The sequence below is a fragment of the Macaca fascicularis genome, chromosome 3, assembly GCF_037993035.2.
Source record: "Macaca fascicularis isolate 582-1 chromosome 3, T2T-MFA8v1.1".
NCBI lineage: Eukaryota > Metazoa > Chordata > Mammalia > Primates > Cercopithecidae > Macaca > Macaca fascicularis.
This window is the reverse complement of record NC_088377.1, coordinates 41472186-41498261: the sequence shown is the minus strand read 5'-3', so window position 1 is coordinate 41498261 and position 26076 is coordinate 41472186. Positions and strand designations below refer to the sequence as shown.

General features: G+C 56.3%; 1 protein-coding gene across 1 annotated transcript; it reads left to right on the top strand.

Annotated features, from left to right (window-relative positions):
• Positions 1 to 680: 680 nt before the first annotated feature.
• On the top strand, positions 681 to 16592 carry LOC135970061 (SH3 domain and tetratricopeptide repeat-containing protein 1-like; the record flags this gene model as incomplete). Its single annotated transcript, XM_065541592.2, is given in 9 exon segments — positions 681 to 1246; positions 1248 to 1566; positions 1569 to 2364; positions 6075 to 6255; positions 7430 to 7580; positions 11213 to 11335; positions 12035 to 12191; positions 13155 to 13351; positions 16196 to 16592. Coding segments are annotated over 9 exon segments (2748 nt in total), but the record flags the coding sequence as incomplete, so codon positions are not given.
• Positions 16593 to 26076: the final 9484 nt, after the last annotated feature.

The window sequence follows — 26076 nt, the reverse complement described above, 5'->3', positions numbered from 1 at the left end:
CACACACATACATATATACACACACACATATATATGAAATACACACACACACACACACACACTTCTGCCAAGCACAGAAAGTCAAAACTAGGCAAGGGTTCTTTTAGTGTTTATGAAAAAACAGATGTGTTAGTTGAGAGCGTCCTTAAGTTGCCAGGGGAAAGACAGGATGGATTCACAAAGGGAGATAGTGTTGTTTTTTTTTTTCTTTAACTCTTGAATTCTAAATAATCCAGACTTATAGAACAGTTGCAAAAATAGTACAGAGAATTCCCGTATGGTCTTCCCTCAGATTCCCCAAACATTTCACCCCATTTTTACTTTCTTTTTCTCTCTCTGTGGATATAATTTTTTTTTTCTGAAATGTTTGAGTGGAAGGTAGAATGCTCTGAGGGATCACTGAGCTGACATAGTCTCCTAAATCCATGCTGTCAGGTGGGTGACAAAGCAGGACAGGAGGGTGATTTTGTAGGAGAGTCGGGCCACGGGCCCGAGTGTTCTCTCTGTCCCCATAGTGCCGGAGTTTCTACGTGCTCCAGGCCCGGGTTTGCATTGCACATAATTCTCAAGGGCTCATGGCAAGCTGCGCCAGAGACACAGAGGGTGGGGATGTGGGGACCCTGCCCCCAGTGGACAAAGGACTCACTGCTGGACTCTAATTTGTCTAGGTGTTTTTGTGACTTGCAGAAATACCTCCACCTTGCCTGGGCCTGGAGCCACAGGACACCTTGCCGAAGGTGAAGAATGTTCTGGAACAATGCAAGACCTGGCCAGGCTGTCCCCAGGAGCCAGCGTCCTGGGATCTCTGTGCAGCATCCAGCAACGTGAGCTTGCAGGACCCCGAGGAGCCCTCCTTCTTCTTGGAATCTGAGGATGACTGGGAGGACTCAGAGGCCCTGAGCTCACTGCTGCTGTTCCTGAACGCCCTCAGGTACAAGGCCAGCTTCCGTGGCCTGTACAACTTGGCACTGCTATGGCTGAGCAGCATGTTCTGCAGCTTTAGCGACAAGGAGGAGCTGACTGGGTGCCTGGCACAGGCCCGAGGGGCAGCCAAGAAAGCTGGCCTCTTGATGGCCCTGGCCAGACTCTGCTTCCTCCTGGGGCGGCTGTGCAGCAGGAGGCTCAAGCTGTCCCAGGCCCGGGTGTACTTGGAGGAAGCGCTGGGGACCCTGGAGGGCAGCTTTGGGGACCTGCTCCTGGTGGTGGCTGTGTACGCCAACCTGGCCAGCATTTACCGGAAGCAGAACGGAGAAGTGTACACAGGTGGTTCCCAAAGCCGTGACTCTGCTTCTGGGGACGCCCGGCCACATCTGCAGCACCGAGGTGGAGGGAGAGCTCCTGCAGCTGGCGCCGCAGCAGGCGATGGGTGGCCAGAGTCTGCAGGCCGAGGCCCGGGCCTGCTTCCAGTTGGCCAGGCAGCATGTGCACCTCAAGCAGCCCGAGGAGGCCCTGCCCTTCCTGGAGCGGCTGCTGCTTTTGCACAGGGACTCGGGAGCCCCAGAGGCTGCGTGGCTCTCAGACTGCTCCCTACTCCTGGCTGACATCTACTCCTGGCTCCTACTCCTGGCCGCAAGTGCCTGCCCCACCTGGTGCTGAGCTGTGTCAAGGTGGTCTCATTGAGGACACAGGACTCACTGGCCGGCTCGCTGAGAAGCGTGAACCTGGTGCTCCAGAACGCCCTCCAGCCCCACAGCCTCCCCACCCAGACTTCCCACTACCTCAGGCGAGCGCTGGCCTCCCTATCCCCGGACACAGGCCAGGCGCTGCGTGGCCTTCTTCACGCCAGCCTGGCCCAGCCGTACAGCCACCGTGGCTACCACGGCCCAGCCGTCACCTTCATGACGCAGGCTGTGGAAGCCAGTGCTGTTGCCGGAGTCTGTGCCATCATGGACTGCCTGGTGGCCCTGGCCTGGCTTCACGTGCTTCATGGACAGAGCCCGGTGGCCCTGAACTTCCTGCAGTCTGTCCAGGATGCAGTGGTGGCCAGCGAGGACCAGGAGGGTGTGATTGCCAACATGGTGGCCGTGGCTCTGAAGAGGACGGGCCTGACGAGGCAGGCAGCCGAGGGCTACTACTACGCCTTACAGGCGGCTTGGGACCTGGGCCAGCGGAGGAACCAGGCAGTGGTGCTGGCCAACTTCGGGACCCTGTGCCTGCATGTGAGTGCCAGCAGCCTGGCCCAGCACTACCTCCTGGGGGCTGTGCGGCTGTTCTCGAGGCTTCCCTGCAGGGAGTGTGGCCGGGACTTCACCCACGTACACCTGTAGCTGGGCCACCTCTGCACCCGCCAGGGCCCAGCCCAGCAGGGCAAGTGCTACTACGAGTGGGCTCTTCTGGTCACCGTGGAGATGGACCACGTGGAGAGTGAGTGCCCTAGTTCCTCTTGTGAGCCTTCTGGGGCCACATGGGTCAGGGCACACCTGGGGTTTGTGATTCGGAAACAAGTGATGGTTTTTCCACCATCGAAAGTGCTGAGTCATGGCCAGTAGGAGATGTTGGCAAGCGCCCTGGAGACAGGCGGTTCCCATTCAGGGCCAGGCCCTCTGTGCCCTACTGAGGCAGCCAGCTCTTCCTGGTTTGCCCAGGGACCATCCTGCCTTGAGCATTGAAAGTCCTGCGTGCTGGGAATCCCTAGACATAACCCTGGGATCAAGGCAGGCTCTGCTACGCTGGGACTTGGGGCCCCTCCATGAGCCAGGCCCTGAACACCAGTTCTTGTGCCTGTGTTATCTGCTTGGTATCTCGGCAGCCTGCGCACCTGTCATCCCACTTCACAGAGGACACGGGGCGGGTGATTGCCCAAAGCCACAGAGCATTTCATGCAAAAGCAGCTTGTTGTGCAGAGTGTGCCAGGCCCCACCCACAAATGGGGCTTGTGGGGTCCTCAGGTGGCAGAGACTGAGCGTGGGAATGTGAGCTTCAGGCCACAGAAGCGACAAAAGGGTGAGTGGCGTGATGGCGGGGCAGCACTTGGCCCCGGGTTAGGGAAGCCTCTTTAGTCTGGGACCAGAGGGTTGAGAGGATTTAGTCAAGTAATAGGTGGTGGATGAGGGGCTGGTGGTGGTGGAGGGGCTGGAGGTGTAGCCTGTGTGAAGACCCAGGGGTGAGCGAGTGGGGGTGAGTGAGCGGGGATGAGTGGGGTGTGAGTGGTGGTGAGTGAGTGGAGGTGTGATGGGCGTGAGTGAGTGGGAGTGTGAGCGGGGATGAGTGGGGTGTGAGCGAGGGTGAGTGAGCGGGAGTGTGAGCGGGGATGAGTGGGGTGTGAGCGGGGTGTGATGGGGGTGAGTGAACGGGAGTGTGAGTGGGGATGAGTAGGGGTGAGTGAGCGGGGGTGAGTGAGCGGGAGTGTGAGCGGGGATGACTGGGGTGTGAGCAGGAGTGAGTGAGGGGGTGAGTGAGCGGGAGTGTGAGCAGGGATGAGTGGGGTGTGAGCAGGGGTGAGTGAGCAGGGCTTATGCAGGGAGGTGCAGAGTTGGGAGTGGGTGGGTTAGGTGCTGGATGGTGAGAAGCTCTTCTGGAGAGCTAAGCAGGGCCTGGGGCCTCAGGCTGTGGCTTGGCCTTTTCCCCAAGAGCACTGGGGAGCCATGGGGTGCTATCGAACAGTCACTACAGACTGAGCAGTGAACGGACAGCAGGTGGGCAGGGCTGTCCGAAATCTAGGCCGCAGAGGATAGATGAGGAAGTTGAGTCCAGGGAAATGGCTGAGTCAAGGGATACTGTTGAGTCCCCTCTGCCTTGCAGCGCTTTGTCATGGCATCGTGAGACCACTCAGAGGTGTCTCCTGTGGCCTGGACCAGAGCCCCAGGGGCTGTGACCAAACCTGCCCATTTCCCAGCAGAGGCCTGGCACCCACTCCTGGCCCTAGGAGGGATGAGATTTTGGAAAGGACCGTGTGAAGGGGCCCCGGTCCCACACATCTGCCTAAGGAGGGTTGGGGGTTTCAGACCCAGGCTTCTTCCCCAGGGGCATTCTCTGACTGGAAGGAGACCCTCCAGGAACCCAGCGCCCCAGCCCCCACTGCAGCCTCCGGTTGCTCCTGGCACAACAGCCTGTGGCACCTCCTCCTACGAGGCCCTCCCCGGCGTGCTGGGGGATTCAGACTCGGAAATGCAGGCCAGGGAACGGGAATCATGCTTCCCTGTCTCCCCACCCTGCGCTGAACGGTCGAGGAGACCGAGGGTGGGGTTGATACCCCACATGCTTACTTGGGGTCATTTTTGAGTCATTTTCGGTAGTTTGTGTCCTTCTAGGAGTTTGGCTGTTGTGTCTAGATGGTCTGATTTCTTGGTGTACAATTGTTTGTAGTGTTTTCATGGAATCTTTTTATTTCTGTCAGGTTGGCAATAATGATTCCTCTTTCATTTCTGATTTTAGAAACTTGGGTTTTTAATTTTTTATTTATTCATTTTTATTAGAGATGGGGTCTCATCATGTTTCCCCAGGCTGGTTTTGAATGCTGACCTCAGCGAACCTTCCAACTCGGCCTCACAAAGTGCTGGGATGACAGGCCTGAGCCATGGTGCTCAGTCTCTGATTTTAGTCATTTGTGTCCCATCTTTCTTTTCTTGGTCAGTCTGGTGAAAGATTTGTCAGTTTTGTTATTATTTTCAAAAAATCCACTTTTGGTTCTGTTGATTATCTCTTTTGTTTTTCCATTCTCTGTATTTTTACTTCCCATTTCCACTCTCACGTTTATTATTTTCTTCCTTTTATTCACTTTGTGTTTAGTTCTTTTTCTAGTTTCTCAAGGTGGAAGGTTAGGTTTTTGATTTGAGATTTTTCTTCTTTCTTTGAATGTAGACATTTACAGTTATAAATTTCCCTTTCAGCGCTGCCTTAGCTGCATCTTGGAATTTTTGATACACTGCTATATATATATTTTTTAAGGCAGAGTTTTGCTCTATTGACCAGGCTGGGGTGCAGTGTTGCAATCTTGGCCCACTGCAACTTCTACCCAGGTTCAAGCCATTCTCATGCCTCAGCCTCCCGAGTAGCTGGAATTACAGATGTGCACCAACCCACCTGGCTAATTTTTGAATTTTTTTTTTTTTTTTTTTATAGAGACAGGATTTCACCATGTTTCCCAGGCTGATCTCAAACTCCTGGACTCAAGCGATCCTCCCACCTCGGCCTCCCACAGTGCTGGGATGAGAGGCGTGAGCCACCGCGCTGGCCCGGGCTGTGCATTTGTTTACATTCTTCTCAAATTAGTTTTCGGTTTCCCGGATGGTCTCTTTGACTCACTGGTTGTTTAGGAGTGTGTAATTTTCACATATTTTTGAATTTCCCACATTTCCTTCACTGTCGATTTCGAGTGTTCATGCCAGTACAGCTGAAGAACACCTCTGCTTTGGTCTCAGTCCTTCTCCATTCACTGAGGCTCATTTTGTGACCTGGCACATGGTCTGTCATGGGGAATGTCCCATGGGTGCTCGAGAGGACTGTGTATTCAGCAGTTGTTGGGGGGTGTGTGTGACAGATGTCCATTCGGCGTACCTGGTTTCCGGTGTTAATCTCCGGAATGTTTCTGACGCTAGAGAATCAGAAGCTTTCCACCGTTCCCAGTGCCCTGGCTTTGGGAGGAGCCTGGTTGCATGAGAGAAGCATGTGTGGGAAGACCAGGGGCCGACTTTGAACCCCATTCCCCCAACATGATGCCATGTGTGGCAGACATGACACTTGGCTTTGCTCTCAGGGTTCCATCTGCGACAGGGGCTACTTGTGCCCCTGGCCTCATCAGCTCAGGCTGAAGGCGGCCCTGGTCCTGGCCAGAGGGGCTTTGTGAAGCAGAAATAGATGGCCTGGTGCAGGGGCCGAGCCTGGCCAGGACCTCGGCCCTGGGAATTGTAAAGAAGGCCGGCCTGTACCATGAGCATCTGCACCAAGGTGTGCCCATGTCACGGTGTGCTCGGCATCTGCCCTGGCACGGGTGCATGGCCTGTCTGCGCTCAGGCTCCCCGCCTATGGGGCCCAGGCTCACAGAGGTGTGAAAGAGGCAAGCAGGGGCCTCCGAGCACAGCCAGCCTCGCTTCGATGCTGGGAGACTAACGTCTTCCATTTTGTCTTCTGCCCAGGCCAGCTGCCGGCCATCCAGTGGCTGTGCTACTTATACAGCGCCGTCATGCCCAGCGAGGCCCAGTGTGTCATCTACCACGAGCTCCAGCTCTCCCTGGCCCACAAGGTGTCTGACAAGGTGCTGGAGGGGCAGCTCCTGGAGACCATCAGTCAGCTCTACCTGTCCCTGGGCACGGAGTGGTAAGGGCTGGCTTTGCAGTGGTAGAGGTGGGGGCGGGCAGGGCAGGGAGAGGGGCACAGGGAAGCTGGCCCAGGGCGCCAGCAGCCCCTCTCCTTTTGATCATTTGGTTCCTTGGCATCAGATGCTCTGAGCTGGTGGGCCTGGGGTCGTCCCAGGGCTGCTGCTGGCCCGTGAGTCCCAGCTTGAGCCTCCCTTGTTGGGTCAAAGGTCATCTCAACCCCAGCAGAGGCAGTAGGTGCACTCTGGGCTGTTCTTCCTACTATAGTGACTTTTGTCATCTGACCTCTGCCTGCCCCGAATCTTCATTCCTGGTCTTCATCTGTCCCCTTAAGTGTGACCACAGCAGCCACCTGTGGCTTCTCTTCCACAGAAGACAGAGCCAGTTATGTCACCTGCTTCCCTGGGGCAGGGTTTCAAGGTCTCACGTCCCATATGTGGCCTACTCAGCTTCCCTCAAGCATCCTGACCTGGTGGGGTAACCATGGCCCTGGCCACCCCACCCACAGGGCCCAGTGACATTGCTGCAGTCACACCCCCTCGAGTGTTGGACTTACTGAGAGAGCAGGGAAGGATCAAGATTCCATGGGGACCTGGGAGACTGGCTCCAGTCTTGGCCTCAGGTTCACAGAAGGAAAATGGGCCAGTGGGCTAGAGCCATGCTTCTCAAAGTGTAGTCCCTCGACCAGTAGAGCAGCATCCATGTCACCTAGGAGCTTGTGGCAAGTGGGAGTTCTAGGGCCTGCCCCAGGCCTGTGGAGCCGGGAGCTCTGGGGGCAGGGCCAGCAAGCTCTACAGTCAGGCCTCCGAGTGACTGTGATGCCTGCACACCTTGAGAACCATCGGCCTAGATAGCCTCTGAACACTAACGGCTCCTGGTGCATCTGGAGAAGACACAGGCCATGTCTGGGAGGCAGGGGAGATGGACTAGCACACTCCTCCTGCCACAGGGCAGCATGATGCTTGATTCCCTCAGACGATGTCCTTCATTTTTCCATGCCGTGTGAGTTCACCCTGGCCCTCCCAGCAGCCTGGGAAGAGCAGAACACTGCACACACGAGAGGGCCTTTCCCAGTCCCCACATGCCAGATTCATCTGTCACCAGACCCACGGGAGGAGGCAGACTGGTTCCAGGAGGATGAGAGCCCTTGTTCTGACACCTGCGTCTGATTCCAGGGCCTACAAATCCACTCTGGACTACAGCAAACGAAGTCTGGGGATTTTCATTGACCTCCAGAGGAAAGAGAAGGAGGCACATGCCTGGCTACAAGCAGGGAAGATCTATTACATCCTGCGGCAGAGCGAGCTGGTGGACCTGTACATCCAGGTGAGTGACAAGGGATGCAGGAGGACCCCTGTGCTGTTCACTCTCTGTCCATCCACCCATCCATTCATCCTTCCATCATCTGTTTACCTGTTCATCCTTCCATCCATCCATCCATCCATCATCCATCCATCCATCATCCATCCATCCATCCATCATTCATCCATCCTTTTATCATCCATCTATTCACCCGTCTATCCATCCATTCACCTGTCCATCCACCCATCCATTCATCCTTCCATCATCTATCTGTTTACCTGCTCATCCTTCTATCCATCAATCCATCATCCATCCATCCATCCATTCTTCCATCATCTTCCCATACACCTGTGTGTCCTTCCATCCATCCATCCATCCATCATCCATCCATCCATCCTTTCATCCTCCCATCATCCATCCATTCACCTGTTCATCTTTCCACGCATCCATCCATCCATCATCCATCCATCCTTTTGTCATCCATTCATTCGCCTGTCCATCCATCCATTCACCTGTTCGTCCATCCATTCACCTGTTCGTCCGTCCATCCATCCTTCCGTCTAACTTTCCATCTTCCATCCAACTGTTCATCCTTCTGTCCATCCATCCATCCATCATTCTTCTGTTCACCTCTTCGTCCATCCATTCACCTCCTTGTCCGTCCATCCATCCATCCTTCCATCCATCCATCCGTCCTTCCATCCGTCCTTCCATCCATCTTTACATTATCCATCCAACCATCTTCCATCCATCCATGATCCATCCATTCACCTGTTCATCCATCCATCCATTCATTCATCATCCATCCTTTTATCATCCATCCATCCATTCACCTGTTCATCCATCCCTCCATCCATTCTTCCATCCTTCCATCATCCATTCACCTGTTCATTCTTCCATCCATCCATCATCCATCCATCCATCATCCATCCATCCTTCCATCCATCCTTCCATCTATCTTTCCATAATCCATCCAACTATCTTCCATCCATCCATGATCCATCCATTCACCTGTTCATCCATCCATCCATTCATTCATCATCCATCCTTTTATCATCCATCCATTCATTCACCTGTTCATCCATCCCTCCATCCATTCTTCCATCCTTCCATCATCCATTCACCTGTTCATTCTTCCATCCATCCATCATCCATCCATCCATCATCCATCCATCCTTCCATCCATCCTTCCATCCATCTTTCCATAATCCATCCAACCATCTTCCATCCATCCATGATCCATCCATTCACCTGTTCATCCATCCATCCATTCATTCATCATCCATCCTTTTATCATCCATCCTTTTATCATCCATCCGTCCATTCACCTGTTCATCCATCCCTCCATCCATTCTTCCATCCTTCCATCATCCATTCACCTGTTCATTCTTCCATCCATCCATCATCCATCCATCCATCATCCATCCATCCTTCCATCATTCATCCACTCGCCTGCTCATCCATCCATCCATCCATCCATCCATCCTTCTATCATGCGTCCATTCACCTGTTCATCCTTCCATTCACCTGTCCATCCATCCATCCATCCATCCATTCGTCCATTCATCATTCATTCATTCCTTTATCATCCATTCATTCAGCCACCATCCATCCACCTGTTCGTCCATTCATCCATCCATCCTTCCATCATCCATCCATCTTTCCATCATCCATCCTTCCATCATCCATCCGTTCATCCGTTCTTCCTTCCATCCATCCATCATCCATCCAGCCATCATCCATCCATTTGTCCATTCATCCATCCATCCTTTTATCATCCATCCTTCATCCATTTATCATCCATCCATTCACCTGTTCATCCATCCATCCGTCCATTCATCCTTCCATCAACCATCCATTCACCTGTTCATCCTTCCATCCATCCACGATTCATCCATCCACCATTCATCCATCCATCATTCATCCATCCATCCATTTATCCATTCATCCACTTATCCATTCGTCCATATATCCATCCATCATCCATCCATCCTTCCATCAACCATCTACTCACCTCCTGTTCATCCTTCCATGCATCCATCATTCATCCATCTATCTATTTATCCATTCATCCATCCATCCTTCCATCCTTCCATCATCCATCCATTCATCTGTTCATCCTTCCATCCATCCATAATCCATCCATCCATAATCCATCCATCCATCCATCCATCCATCATCCATCCATCCATCTATCATCCATCCATCTGTCCATTCATCCATCCGTCCATTCATCCATCCATCATTCATCCATCCTTTTATCCATCCATTCACCCGTCTATCCATCCATTCACCTGTTGTTTCATCCATCTGTCCATTCATCCTTCCAACATCCATCCATTCACCTGTTCATCCTTCCATGCATCCATCATACATCCACATATCTATTTATCCATTCATCCATCCATCCATCCATCATCTCTCCATGCTTCCATCATCCATCCATGCTTCCATCATCCATCCATCCACCTGTTCATCCTTCCATCCATCCATCATCCATCCACCCATCCATTAATTCATCCTTCCATCATCCATCCATCCTTCCATCATCCATCCTTTCTCCCATCCATCCATTCACCGTTCGTCCATCCATCCATCATTCATCCATCCACCCATCAATCTATTAATCCATCCCTCCATTCATCTATCTCTCCATTTGTTTACCCATACATTCGTCTATCCACCATCTATCCATCCACATGTACATACATCATCTACCCTCCACCCATCCATACATTATCTACCCACCCATACATACATACAGACATACACACATCATTCCATCCATCCATCCATCCATCCATCCATCCATCCAAGCATTAATCTAGCCACACGCCCATCCATCCATCCATGTGTCTACATCTCCTCATCCATTCATCCATCCATCCATCCATCCACTCATTCCTAAGCCACTGCTGAGCACCTGTTGTGTGCCTTTTCCCTCCCTCCAACTGGTTCCCTCACATCCTGCCCCAGTGGCCAGCATCTTCTCCCTGAGGGCAGAGGCGCGGCCCCTCACAGTGCCCAGCACCTGCTGGTATACAGCACATGCTCAAATAATGTGACCACTCAGTTAACACACAGAAGAGCTTGCTCCAAGCGACACGTGGCAAATCTCCTTACAAAATGAATCTATCATAGCGGCTGTTTTCAGACGCTTTCCCAAACACAGTGTGATCTGGAACAAATTGTGAAGCCCACGAGCCTGGTGAAGCTTTCATTATTGAGTACCTACTGTATACCTCCTTGAGCTGAGGAGAGGGATCAAGAGCTCATGGCCAAGAGGGGACAAGGCCCACCCACAAACACTGCGGATGTGGCAGGGATGTGGCAATGCAGAAAGGAGCCAGGGGCTGGGGTCCCAGCAATCTGGGGGCCACGGAGACTGTTTTGAGTGCAGGGGGAGTGGGCTAGGGCTAGCCCTGGTGGTAGGATTCACAGGTGTCGGGCTCCTAGGCTGCAGCTGCTCAGTCACCTCCTGGCACTCAGGTGCATCAGTTCATTGTCCTCATGCCAGTGGTGGGGGCAGCCCTCATGCGCAGGGTCTGAAAAATACTCAAGTGTACCTGTAGTGTGTGAGAGGAAGGAGGCTGGCAAAGGTGCGCATAGCCACCTCGCTAGGTGTGGGTCTTGAGGGAACTTCTGTCTCCTTTCAGGTGGCACAGAATGTGGACCTGTACACAGGCGACCCCAACCTGGGGCTGGAGCTGTTTGAGGCAGCTGGAGACATCTTCTTCAATGGGGCCTGGGAGCGGGAGGAAGGCACGTCCTTCTACCGGGTGAGCTGGCCTGTGGGCTGATGTGGGTGGGCCTCAGTGGGGCACCTGGAGGCTGAGGTACAGGTGTGGCAGGGTAGAGGCCTCCCACCTGGAGGCAGGGCCACCCATATACATGATTAGTTTCCAAGTGGTCTCACCAGGAATATTGACCATGCCCCTGCCCGGGACAAACGCTCGGGGCCTGGACGTGACAATGGCTCTACCCATCTACCTGATGACCTCAAGCAACCATGAGTGGGAAGTCCTGTCCCCATCTTCCAGATGAGGAAACTGAGGCTCAGAGAGGCACAGGGACATGTCAAAGGACACACAGCATCAGTGGGAGGCCCAGGTCTGCATGCACCCCGAAGTGGGACGGCTTCTCCCTTCCTCTGAGCTCACGGTGTGGCTCAGCCCTGGGCACAGATAAATGTGGTGTTTTTAGAGCAGAGAGGAGTGCTGGCTCCCCCCAGTCAGACTCCCGGTGCCCAGGTGGGAGAGGCTGGTCTGAGGCTGTCAGGTGTAGCTGGATGGGCCTCAGGTGACTATTCAGCCCCCAACTTGGTGTCTGAACTGTGTGTTATCCCAGAGCACAGAGCTGTGTCGAGGTGCAGGGGTAGCTGGGGCGTGGGAAGCTCCAAGTACATGTTTGAGCTCTGAGGAGGGCTGTGGGCAAGGTGGGTGCTGCGGGAAGCCTGACCCCACCTGCCTGTGTGGTAGGACCAGGCCCTGCCCCTGGCAGTGACTACGGACAACCACAAGGCGGAGCTGCAGCTACAGCTGTGCAACAAGCTGGTGGCACTCCTGGCCACGCTGGAGGAGTCCCAGGAGGGCTTGGAGTTTACCTACATGGCCCTAGCACTCAGCATCACTCTGGGTAAGTCCCCTGAGCCCCACCCTGCCAGGACCCACACTTTGCCAGAGCCCAGCCTCCAGGTCTGCAGGCCAGGAGCTGAAACAGCTGCTGGATTTTCCTGGTCTCCTGTCCAGGCAGGCAGATCTGCCCAGCTGGCTTCCCCGTCCGGCTGTGGGGCACAGCCCGAGGTCTCTCACGCAGTGCAGAGCTCCCTGCCTGACTGAGCTCTGCTTCCTCTGCCTGTTCCCGCTGCTGACCACAAGGGCCGCCCAGTGTGCCCTCTGCCTTCCAGACATGCCAGGCATCTCGTTGGTCCCTGTATGTGCCAGGCTGAGTGACACATTCCCTTTCTCTTGTGCCCTTCCCACCCTCATCAACCACACGGCTCTCTGGCTGATAAAATCCCAGTTCCCCTTCCAGCAGTCTGCCCCTTAAGGCCAGGCATCCCCTGGTGCTGTGCCAGGGTCGTCTGTCCCCCTCCAGAGACAGGGAACCCTAGGCAGGCCACATGCCCCAGTGCCTTGTGCCCCGTAGCCCAGTACACAGTAGGTGTGCAGCTGACTCCCCAAGGTAGGGGGCTGTGATCGTGCCACACCCAGGAGGAGTCGGATGTCACATCTGTGGGTTGCCTGGAGCCGGGGTGTCCGGGAGCACCTGGGCAGCATGGCTTTTGGGCTCCCCTGGTTAAACCCAGTGAGCAAAGGCAGGTGGCTATGTGTAGGTACAGAGCTGGGCCATCCAAGTCCGACTTTGCCATAAGCCTCACAGTAGACATGGGCAGGCCTTATTAGTTCTGCTTTGCAGATGGGAAAGCGAGTCTGGGAACCTGGAAGGGACTGGCCAGAGCTGCCCAGGTGACCACAGGTGCCTGGAGGCAAGCCAGGTGTGCTGCCTGGGATCTACATACCTGCTCCTGAGGGGCATGTGTCCTCCCTGCCCCAGGGAGCCACATCCTCACACCTGCCCCTTTGGCCTGCACCCCAGGGGACCGGCTGAACGAGCACATGGCCTACCACCGGCTAGCTGCCCTGCACCACCGGCTGGGCCATTGCAAGCTGGCGGAGCACTTCTACCTCAAGGCCCTGTAGCTCTGCCACTCGCCGCTGGAGTTCAACGAGGAGACCCTCTACTACGTGAAGGTGTATCTGGTGCTCGGTGACATCATCTTCTACGACCTGAAGGTGGGTGGGAGGGGCAGGGCTCTGGGTGTTCCCGGCCCCCTTGGAGTTGGATTTCCACCCACACCCCAGAGGCCTGGGTTCCAGCCTTCCGTAGGAATGACCCAGTGGCCTCCCTGGAGCCCTGCACCCAGCTGGAGGAGCTGGCAAGGTTAGCAGATACAACCTAGCTCCCAAGCTGGCCAGGCCCCACCCTCAACAACTCAGTCTCAGCCAGGGAGGCTGACACATGAGTGGGCAACGGTGGCCTCTGGGTAAAGAAGGGGGATTGTAGTCAGGGGGGCCCTCCTGGAGGAGGTGACAGCAAAACTGAGACTTGACAGTCAAGTGTCAAGTTGCATTTAACAAAGAAAACAGGTCGGGAGAAGGACATTTCGGAGGACGGCATCATCCTCACATTGAATCCACGTTGCAAGATCCAACCCAAATCCTGGCACCTCCTCTAGGAAGCCTGCCCAGGGTGCCAGCCTGCACTGAGCAACTCCTTCCTGGAGTCCCGAGACACCTTGAATCTTCACACCACCCAGGAAGGGTGGGGTGGGACCAGTGTCTTACCATTGGGTTCACAGACAGGGAAACCCCAGCTCAGGACAGGGGCAGTGGGGTGGGGCTCCTGCCAGCCAGGCTGAGGCCTTGCTGGGTCGGGTGTGTCTCGAGGGGAGGTGCTGTGCTCCCTCTGCCCCCAGCCCTGCAGGGGTGGAGAGCTGGGACTGGCAGACTCAGACCTGGGGTGTCTCCACCCCTCTGCCCAGCAGGCGCGACCCCTCCTCAGCATCGCACCGGCGTCGCGTCAGTGCTCCTTATGGGCTGAGGGGCCAGGGCGCTCCAGTCCAGGGGCCAAGATCTTGTGGGCCTTAGAACAACATGAGGAGGTGGGGCAGCCCTAAGACCCTGCCCTGTATTCCCCACCGCAGGCCTGGGGCTGCCCGGGAGGCCTCAGCCCAGTGCTGGTGACACCTGGTGGTGAGAAGTGGTCCCTGTGGCCTCCCAAGTCCCAGCCAGACAGGGAGGTGCCAAGTGTCAGGCCCAGAGGGACGCTGCTCACTGCCCAGGGGCTTGCCTGGGACCCAGGGGGACGGGCCTCCCAGAAGAGGCCTTTATCTCTCTTGGTCAAGCCTGCCGCCCACTCCGCCTGTCCAGGAGAAAGGAAAGGGCCAAGTAGTACCTGAGAGGCCGAAGTCCACGGTTGGGGTCGAGGGGCAGAGGCCTCCTTCACCTCCTTCCCATGCACAGCCCTCCTTCCCATGCACAGTCCTCCTTCCCATGCACAGTCCTCCTTCACCTCCTTCCCATGCACAGCCCTCTGGGCCTCATCGTGACTATGCTGTCAGCGCGGGCCAGCTTCCCACAGGGAGGCCCCCTTGGAATTCCCCAAGGGTGGCTGTCTTTCCAAGGCTACACCCTCCTCCTTGTATAGGAGACTCTGGACCCAGGGCCCAGAGGAGTGGGAGAAAAAGCCGGGCTGGATGGAGCCTGGAAGGCTGAGAAGGCAGAGAAGCAGGGGTAAATGGGCATCTTTGCCAATTGCCTCTAAAATGGGGTCCCCTTTAGTCCACACGTGAGAGTGAGCCCTGGAATAGGGTGGATTAGATGTTTACTGGCTCAGCCTGCCACTCACTAGCTGCTGCACACACTATAGGCACATGGAAATGCACAGGGAAATTCACACAAGCACAGGCACACGCACACACAGGCACAGGCATGCACACAGGGAAATGCACACACAGACACAGGCACACGCACACACACAGGGACATGCACACACAGGCACACAAACACGCACAGGCACATGCACAGGCACACGCAGAGACATATGCTTTGGCTGGCTCCTTCCTGTTTTGTTGGGAAGCCCCCACCCCTTCAGGAAGCCCTTGCTGCCCACCCCGGCTGAGTCTGGGGCCTCCTGGGCTTCCCTCTGCCACAGCCCAAGCCACCCTGTGTGGTCAGTGTTCGCTCCCAGGTCCCTCAGACTGGGAGCGAGGACATTAGGCTCCGCCATGCACCCAGCACAGAGTCCAGTGTTCGGCTGGGCTGGGGGGCATTGGATGAGCAGTGGCGGTGACTCGGGGCCTTCTCACGCCCCTGTTCCGTGTGTGGGGTGGGGCAGTGAGGGAATGGACTGCTGCATCTTGGACTTTCTCATTGGCCCTGGGAGCCATCTTGAGATGGTAAAGAGGAACAGGCCAGGCATGGGTCTTAGAGAGGTCCCTTGGGTGACCCCCATGTGGAGGAGGTGCCTGGGGAGAAGCCGGGTGGGGGATGGGAGGGTCAAGGAGGAGGTCTGGGAGACAGCATCCCAACCCAGGGATGGTGAGTTTGAGCCAAAGATGCATTGAAAATGGGAGTGGATGTCTGGGGAGTCACACTCCGTCAGTATTTCAGGGAACATTGCCAGAGAGGACACCTGTGAGATGGTTTTGTACCTGGCCTGTCCCGTGGAGGGCCTGGAAATGGTCAGCATGGACAGGGGCCAGAGGGGAGCCTGGGTCACTCAACGCTGTGCCCCTGCTGTGGCTTGGAGCCAAGGGTCCTGCATGGAACTGTCAGAGCAGGCAGGATCTGCCCTGACCTCAGCCCATGGGGAAAGCAGCCACTGCCTGCAGAGAGGGTGGCACTGGGGCAGGAGGCTTGGGGTGAGTGGGGCATAGGGACACTCAGGAAGGCTTCCAGGGGTGTCAGGGTCATCCCCACCTCCTGCAGCTGAGACCACAGCAGTGTCACAGGCTTCGGGGCTCATGGGGTGAGCCAGCATTGGCTGGACATGTGGAATGACCTGGAGACAGGAACGGCCTCTGGGAAGACGGGCTCCGAGTCCCCCTTTTGCTGACCATGACCTGTCCCCTTCAGGACCCGTTTGATGCAGCCAGGTACTACCAGCTGGCACTGGCAGCTGCCGTGGACCTGGGCAACAAGAAGGCACAGCTGAAGATCTACACGCGGCCGGCCACCATCTCCCACAACTTCCTCCTGGACCGCAAGAAGTCGCTCTTCTTCTACCAGAATGCCAGGACCTTGGCCACAGAACTCAACGTCCGCAGGGTCAACCCACCTCCTCTGCCACTCTGCCGGTGGGCCCCCTGGTTGGCCCCCAGCCACCCTCGCTGAGGACAGCATCCGAGGGAGCGGGTTTTGTGCAAGGAGGATGATCTCCTGCCTCTCCTGGTGTCTCCCGTGGCTCATTTTCTGGGAAATGGAGGCATGAAAGCAGAGTTCAAATAGCAATAAATTTTTTTTTGCAATAACATACCGAAGTCCCCAGGGCATCCTTCTCTGTGTGCTTCCTGGGCTGTGTCTAGGGGCCAGCTCCTTCCCTGGTGGCAGCCCTCTGATCTTGGGGATGAGAAGGACCCTGAGTCTAACAGACCTGGGCCAGGTCACCATGAGCCTCGGTTTCCTCGGCGGCCAGATGGGAGATGGTGGTGGAACTCCCTGGGCAGCTCCCTGCTCTCCCTGCTCAGAGCTTTTGCTCTAGGTCTCGTGCCGCTGTTGCCTTTAACCTTCAGGCCACTGTGATCAGGTGTGGGGGCTGCTAGTGTCCCTGTTCGCCATTGAAGAAATAGAGGCACAGAGAGGTTAGGTGTCTGGCCCACCGTCACACGGCACGTAGGGGCGGAGACACAGAGCCCAGTACACTGACCACCACACCATCCTGCCAGCCTACAGCCAGGAAGGTGTCCCCCATTAGGACCCCAGGTCAGCTCCTGGACCTCTCTTGTGGTGTCAGGAGAGCCACAGGCCAGTGAGGGTGGCCCCTGGGATCCCTCACTCAGTGTCCTCTGCTCCCAGACTTGGTTGGGCCGAGCCTGGCCAGTCCCACCTCTGGCCACTGGTCAGCCCTGCGGGAAGTGAGACGCTGGGATCTCTGCCTGTGTAGACGCTGCTACCCTGTATTGAAAGCCTTATCTGGGCTGCCCCCCAGCCCTCCCTACATGCCCCTCCCCTTCTGGCCCCCGGCCTTCATCCCAGTCCCAGGAATCCCAGGTTTTCCTTCTTGGAATCTCATGGCCCCAGGGAACACAGCTCACACGGTCTCTTTGCCAGTTTACGGCAAGGAAACCGAGGTTCAGAGACTGTGGGTGTCCCACGTGATTCTCACGTACACTGCACTCTCCCAGGCCCCTCTTTTAAACACTTTAAATGAGGTGACTTTCACATCGCATGCAATTAACTATTTCAACGCGATTAATGTGGTGGCATTTGTGCATTCAGATTCCTGTGCAACCACTCACACCATCTAGTTTCAAAATGTGTTCATCTCCCCAGAAGAAACCTCCCATCCTCACTAAGCAGTTACCCCTCCTTGGTATCCCCCAAGCCCCTCGTTTAATGGAAGGGGAAACTGAGGTCCGGAGAGAGACTTGCCAGTGGGCGGAGCTCTGATAATAAGGAATCAGGCACCCATCTGCTGGTTCAATCCTGGGTTGGTTTTCCACCCAGCAGAGGTGACAGAGCCAGGAGGTTCTGCGAGCGCCACAGGTGTCACTGGTTCAGTCCTGGGTTGGTTTTCCACCCAGCAGAGGTGACAGAGCCAGGAGGTTCTGGGACCCCATGCTTGCAGCCAGAGCCCTGCCCCGAGCCTCCCCACCAGGGGGTATCAGCTTTACAGAACCAGCCGCGGGGCTGGCGGGAAGCAGCGGGTCAGAGCTGCTGACAAACCTCATGTAGACCCCAGATCGCTGTGGGTTGGGCTTGGGAATTGGAGAGGAGGCCGCATGATTGGAAACGTGAAGACAGCACGGCCTGGATGGAGGAGTGGGAAGCGCTGTCACGTTGACTGAGGACACAGACCTCCTGCCCGCTGGGCCAGGTCTGCAGCCATTCTTCTCGGGGTGGGGTCCGCGGGTCCGGCTTGCTCTCGGCCCCCGACCTGCCTCAGAGTCTGGGGGGCTTTGGAACTGTGCCTCCCCATCTCCACCCACCCTGGCTGGTGCCATGAGGGGCCGGGATCCTGGGATCCTGTTCCTCTTGGGCAGCAGAGACTGGGGGACCAGAGGAGATGATGGGTCTTCAAGCCCCACATTCAAAGCCCAGCCCACCACTGACAGTCTGGGGGTTCGGGATGAGGGAGTTGATGTCTCTGAGCCCCAGTTTTGCCACCACTAAAATGAGGCCAACATACTGGGGCAGAGTGTCAGCCCCCGGGCTAACAGAGGCCTGTTTCCTACTGACAATCCATCTTACTGCTAGGAACAGCTCCAACAACCACACACTAGAGAACACTCTACCCAGGCCAACTTGTCAGAGGCACGAGAACCAGAGCGACTCCATCTTGAATGGGGGCTGGGTAAAGGGACGCTGAGACCTGCTGGGCCGCATTCCCAGGAGGCTAGGCATTCTTAGTCACAGGATGAGATAGGAGGTCGGCACAAGATACAGGTCATAAAGACCTTGCTGATAAAGCAAGTAGCAGTAAAGAAGCCGGGCAAAGCCTACCAAACAGAAGATGGCCACTAGAGTGACCTCTGATTGTCCCCATGGCTCATTATGTGATAATTATAATGCATTTGCTGCTACAAGACACTCCCACCAGCGCCATGACAGTTTACAGATGCCATGGCAACATCTGGAGGTTACCCTACATGGTCTCAGAAGGGAGGGCAGAAACTCTCAGTTCTGGGAATGGCCCACCCCTTTCCTGGAACACTCATGAAGAGTCCAACCCTTGTTTAGCGTATGATCAAGAAATAATCATGAAAATGGGCGACCAGCAGCCTTTGGGGCCACTCTGCCTATGGAGCAGCCATTCTTTCTTTTCTTTTTCTTTTTTTTTTTTTTTTTTTTTTTGAGATGGAGTCTCGCTCTGTTGGCCGAACTAGAATGCAGTGGCATGATCTTGGCTCGCTACATCCTCTAACTCCTGGGTTCAAGCGATTCTCCTGCCTCAGCCTTCCTAGTAGGTGCGATTACAGGCACCTGCCACCACGCCCAGTTAATGTTTTGTATTTTAGTGGCGACAGGGTTTTGCCATGTTGGACCAGGCTGGTCTCGAACTTCTCACCTCAGGTGATCCACCTTCCTCGGCATCCCAAAGTTATAGGATTACAGGAGTGAGCCACTGCGCCTGGCCAGAGTAGCCATTCTTTTATTCCTTTTCTTTCCTAATAAACTTGCTTTCACTTTATGGACTCGTCCCGAATTCTTTCTTCTGTGAGATCCAAGAAACCTCTCTTGGGGTCTGGATCGGAACCGCTTTCCAGTAACAAACTTGCTTAAGCTCTCAGACCCTTCGTCACTTCATCTGTAAGCAAAGACAAAGCCTCCTCCGAGGTTCCAAAAGTGTGGAGAGAACGCCTGGGAAACGAGGGGCACAGAGTTGGTGTGTAGAACCAATATCACAGACTGGGTGTCAAGCCACTGTCATACTGGAAGTAATATCATGCTCTGCCTCACAAGTTATGAGGAACAATATCACAGGGGGGTGTGTACCTTCTCTGGTAGTGGGAGTAGTATCATCATCTCTTCCTTTAGATAACAGGAACGATGTCACAGGGTGGGTGTACACCCCGTGTGTTTTTGGAAGCAACGTCATTCTCTCTTCTAGGATTTACGATTCACATCACAGGCGGTGTGTACACCCCTTGTTATACTGGATGGAGTCTCATCCTCTTTCAACTTGTAACTTTAGAACAATATCCCATGGGGGTTGTATATCTCTTCAATATTGGTACTAATACCATCTTCTCCTTTCCTGGATATGAGAAGCAATATCACAGGAGGTGTGTACACCCCTTGCGATGTTGGTAGTAATATCACCTCTCCCCTGTGGTTATTAAGGACAAAATCCCAGGGCGGCTGTACGGTTCCTACTTTATTGGGAGTAATATCATCCATTCACCCCCTGGATATCAGGAACCATATCACAGAAGAGTTGTCCACCCCCTTCGATATAGTCAGCCATGTCATCTTCTTCCCGCCTGGATATTAGGAACGATACCCGAGGTTTGGGGGCGGTGTACACCCACTGCGATATCGAAAGTAAAATCAGCCTCTTTCCCGCTGGATATTAGGAACGATATCACAGGTGTGTGTGCAACTTCTGGGATATTGGGAGTACTATCAGCCTCCACCCCGCTGCATATCAGAAACAACATAAAGGGGGCAGGGTGGTTACATCCCCTGTGATATTGAGAGCAATACTCTTTCCCCTGTACATTAGGAACTACATCACAGGGGTCTGTACACTTTCAGCGATATTGGGATTCATGTTATCCTCTCCCCCATTGAATGTCAAAAAGGATATCACAGAAGGGTGTACACCCCCTGCAATATGGCCAGTAACATCATCGTGTCTACCTTTGGATACTAGCAACAATATCACAGAGGGTGTGTACACTCCCCTGCAATATTGGGCATAATGTTATCCTCCCTTCCCCTGGATATTAGAAACGATAAACCCTGGTGGAGGGAGGTGGAGTACATTAAGAACAACATCACTGGGTGGGTGTAGTCCCCCTGTGATACTGTGTGTAGTATCTTCCTCTCTTGCCTAGGATATTAAGAACAATATCACAGGAGGGGTGTACAGCCACAGTCCCTGCGTTATTGGGAGTAGTAGCGTCTTCTCCCACTCTAGATATAAGGAACAATATCCCTGGGTTTGTGTACATCCCTTGCGATATTGGGCATATAGTCATTGTCACCCAACGTGGACATTGGGTGAAGTGTCTCAGCGGGGTGTACACCTTCTTCGATATTCGGAGTAATATCATCCTCTCCCCCTCAGAATCGTAGGCTAAATGTCGAAGGGGTTTTACAACTCGTGCGATATGGGCAGTAATATCATCCTATCCCCACCTGGATGTCAGGAACTATATCACAGGGGGCTGTACACTTCTTGGCATATTGGGAGTCTTATCATCCTCTCCCATCTTGGATATTATGAAAAATATTAGAAACGAGGTATACACCCGCTGAGCTATCGAGAGTAATATTATGCTCTCCTCTTCGGGATATTAGGAACAATATCGCAGGAGGTGTGTACAACCCCTGTGATATTGGGAGTAATATCATTCTCTCCCCTTGAATATAAGAAACCATATCACAGGAGGATGTACCCACCCCCGGTGATACTGGGAGTCATATGATGTTATTCGGAACAATAGCACAGTGGGTGTGTACAATCCCTGCGATATTGCCACTAGTATTATCTTCTCCATCCCAGGGTATAAGGAAAAATATCACAAGGGGATGTACACCCCTGTGATATTGGGGATAATATCTTCCTCTCCCCGGCTGGATGTGAGGGAAAATATCACAGTGGAGGTCGACGCCGTTAGTGATATTGGGAGTAATATTATCCTCTCGCACCTTGGATAGAGGGAACAAGATGACCGAAAGGATGAATACACGCTGCGGTAGTTTCATTAATGTCAGCCACTACCCCCTGCTTATTAGGAATAACATCATAGAGGAGGGAACACTTTCTTCGATATTGGGAGGAATATCATCTTCTCAAGGCCGGATATCAGGAACAAGCCTATTAATTGTTAATATTAATAAATACAATAAAAATTGATACTAATCATCAACATTAATAATGACAATAAAGATACTAAATATTAATGTTGATTCAAAATGTTACCGATTAGTATTAATAATTAATAATCATAAAACTATTAATAATAATATAATGATATCAATAACTAATTATACTTAAATGAATACAAAGTGATACTGGCAAAAACACAATAATTAATATTAAGAATTAATATTAATAAATGACATAATTATTAAAAATTAATTTTTGGCATCCATCATCATCTATTTAAAATAATTATCAATATTAATGAGAAAATGTTAATTGATAATATTATTGATAATTATTATAATTGACTCTACATATTTAATAAATAATTCTATCATTGTTCCCTGAGCAATATTCTGAAGATACACACCCGTCTGTGAAAGAGTTAATCATTTCCAGAGAGAGAAATGATACTACTCACAATATTGTAAACAAGATGTGAGTCCACAATGGCTCCCAATAGCCAAGGGGGGGAGAGGGGGTGGCTATTGGTCCCCACCTCGCGGGGGGTGGCTCACCCCCCTGCGAGGTGGCTCCCAATAGCCAAGGGGGGGAGAGGGGGTGGCTATTGGTCCCCACCTCGCGGGGGGTGGCTCACCCCCCTGCGAGGTGGCTCCCAATAGCCAAGGGGGGGAGAGGGGGTGGCTATTGGTCCCCACCTCGCGGGGGGTGGCTCACCCCCCTGCGAGGTGGCTCCCAATAGCCAAGGGGGGGAGAGGGGGTGGCTATTGGTCCCCACCTCGCGGGGGGTGGCTCACCCCCCTGCGAGGTGGCTCCCAATAGCCAAGGGGGGGAGAGGGGGGTGGCTATTGGTCCCCACCTCGCGGGGGGTGGCTCACCCCCCTGCGAGGTGGCTCCCAATAGCCAAGGGGGGGAGAGGGGGTGGCTATTGGTCCCCACCTCGCGGGGGGTGGCTCACCCCCCTGCGAGGTGGCTCCCAATAGCCAAGGGGGGGAGAGGGGGTGGCTATTGGTCCCCACCTCGCGGGGGCTGGCTCACCCCCCTGCGAGGTGGCTCCCAATAGCCAAGGGGGGGAGAGGGGGTGGCTATTGGTCCCCACCTCGCGGGGGCTGGCTCACCCCCCTGCGAGGTGGCTCCCAATAGCCAAGGGGGGGAGAGGGGGTGGCTATTGGTCCCCACCTCGCGGGGGCTGGCTCACCCCCCTGCGAGGTGGCTCCCAATAGCCAAGGGGGGGAGAGGGGGTGGCTATTGGTCCCCACCTCGCGGGGGCTGGCTCACCCCCCTGCGAGGTGGCTCCCAATAGCCAAGGGGGGGAGAGGGGGTGGCTATTGGTCCCCACCTCGCGGGGGCTGGCTCACCCCCCTGCGAGGTGGCTCCCAATAGCCAAGGGGGGGAGAGGGGGTGGCTATTGGTCCCCACCTCGCGGGGGCTGGCTCACCCCCCTGCGAGGTGGCTCCCAATAGCCAAGGGGGGGAGAGGGGGTGGCTATTGGTCCCCACCTCGCGGGGGGTGGCTCACCCCCCTGCGAGGTGGCTCCCAATAGCCAAGGGGGGGAGAGGGGGTGGCTATTGGTCCCCACCTCGCGGGGGGTGGCTCACCCCCCTGCGAGGTGGCTCCCAATAGCCAAGGGGGGGAGAGGGGGTGGCTATTGGTCCCCACCTCGCGGGGGGTGGCTCACCCCCCTGCGAGGTGGCTCCCAATAGCCAAGGGGGGGAGAGGGGGTGGCTATTGGTCCCCACCTCGCGGGGGGTGGCTCACCCCCCTGCGAGGTGGCTCCCAATAGCCAAGGGGGGGAGAGGGGGTGGCTATTGGTCCCCACCTCGCGGGGGGTGGCTCACCCCCCTGCGAGGTGGCTCCCAATAGCCAAGGGGGGGAGAGGGGGTGGCTATTGGTCCCCACCTCGCGGGGGGTGGCTCACCCCCCTGCGAGGTGGCTCCCAATAGCCAAGGGGGGGAGAGGGGGTGGCTATTGGTCCCCACCTCGCGGGGGGTGGCTCACCCCCCTGCGAGGTGGCTCCCAATAGCCAAGGGGGGGAGAGGGGGTGGCTATTGGTCCCCACCTCGCGGGGGGTGGCTCACCCCCCTGCGAGGTGGCTCCCAATAGCCAAGGGGGGGAGAGGGGGTGGCTATTGGTCCCCACCTCGCGGGGGGTGGCTCACCCCCCTGCGAGGTGGCTCCCAATAGCCAAGGGGGGGAGAGGGGGTGGCTATTGGTCCCCACCTCGCGGGGGGTGGCTCACCCCCCTGCGAGGTGGCTCCCAATAGCCAAGGGGGGGAGAGGGGGTGGCTATTGGTCCCCACCTCGCGGGGGGTGGCTCACCCCCCTGCGAGGTGGCTCCCAATAGCCAAGGGGGGGAGAGGGGGTGGCTATTGGTCCCCACCTCGCGGGGGGTGGCTCACCCCCCTGCGAGGTGGCTCCCAATAGCCAAGGGGGGGAGAGGGGGGTGGCTATTGGTCCCCACCTCGCGGGGGGTGGCTCACCCCCCTGCGAGGAGGCTCCCAATAGCCAAGGGGGGGAGAGGGGGTGGCTATTGGTCCCCACCTCGCGGGGGGTGGCTCACCCCCCTGCGAGGTGGCTCCCAATAGCCAAGGGGGGGAGAGGGGGTGGCTATTGGTCCCCACCTCGCGGGGGGTGGCTCACCCCCCTGCGAGGTGGCTCCCAATAGCCAAGGGGGGGAGAGGGGGTGGCTATTGGTCCCCACCTCGCGGGGGGTGGCTCACCCCCCTGCGAGGTGGCTCCCAATAGCCAAGGGGGGGAGAGGGGGTGGCTATTGGTCCCCACCTCGCGGGGGGTGGCTCACATCCCCTGCGAGGTGGCTCCCAATAGCCAAGGGGGGGAGAGGGGGTGGCTATTGGTCCCCACCTCGCGGGGGGTGGCTCACCCCCCTGCGAGGTGGCTCCCAATAGCCAAGGGGGGGAGAGGGGGTGGCTATTGGTCCCCACCTCGCGGGGGGTGGCTCACCCCCCTGCGAGGTGGCTCCCAATAGCCAAGGGGGGGAGAGGGGGTGGCTATTGGTCCCCACCTCGCGGGGGCTGGCTCACCCCCCTGCGAGGTGGCTCCCAATAGCCAAGGGGGGGAGAGGGGGTGGCTACTGGTCCCCACCTCGCGGGGGCTGGCTCACCCCCCTGCGAGGTGGCTCCCAATAGCCAAGGGGGGGAGAGGGGGTGGCTACTGGTCCCCACCTCGCGGGGGCTGGCTCACCCCCCTGCGAGGTGGCTCCCAATAGCCAAGGGGGGGAGAGGGGGTGGCTACTGGTCCCCACCTCGCGGGGGCTGGCTCACCCCCCTGCGAGGTGGCTCCCAATAGCCAAGGGGGGGAGAGGGGGTGGCTACTGGTCCCCACCTCGCGGGGGCTGGCTCACCCCCCTGCGAGGTGGCTCCCAATAGCCAAGGGGGGGAGAGGGGGTGGCTACTGGTCCCCACCTCGCGGGGGCTGGCTCACCCCCCTGCGAGGTGGCTCCCAATAGCCAAGGGGGGGAGAGGGGGTGGCTACTGGTCCCCACCTCGCGGGGGCTGGCTCACCCCCCTGCGAGGTGGCTCCCAATAGCCAAGGGGGGGAGAGGGGGTGGCTACTGGTCCCCACCTCGCGGGGGCTGGCTCACCCCCCTGCGAGGTGGCTCCCAATAGCCAAGGGGGGGAGAGGGGGTGGCTACTGGTCCCCACCTCGCGGGGGCTGGCTCACCCCCCTGCGAGGTGGCTCCCAATAGCCAAGGGGGGGAGAGGGGGTGGCTACTGGTCCCCACCTCGCGGGGGCTGGCTCACCCCCCTGCGAGGTGGCTCCCAATAGCCAAGGGGGGGAGAGGGGGTGGCTACTGGTCCCCACCTCGCGGGGGCTGGCTCACCCCCCTGCGAGGTGGCTCCCAATAGCCAAGGGGGGGAGAGGGGGTGGCTACTGGTCCCCACCTCGCGGGGGCTGGCTCACCCCCCTGCGAGGTGGCTCCCAATAGCCAAGGGGGGGAGAGGGGGTGGCTACTGGTCCCCACCTCGCGGGGGCTGGCTCACCCCCCTGCGAGGTGGCTCCCAATAGCCAAGGGGGGGAGAGGGGGTGGCTACTGGTCCCCACCTCGCGGGGGCTGGCTCACCCCCCTGCGAGGTGGCTCCCAATAGCCAAGGGGGGGAGAGGGGGTGGCTACTGGTCCCCACCTCGCGGGGGCTGGCTCACCCCCCTGCGAGGTGGCTCCCAATAGCCAAGGGGGGGAGAGGGGGTGGCTACTGGTCCCCACCTCGCGGGGGCTGGCTCACCCC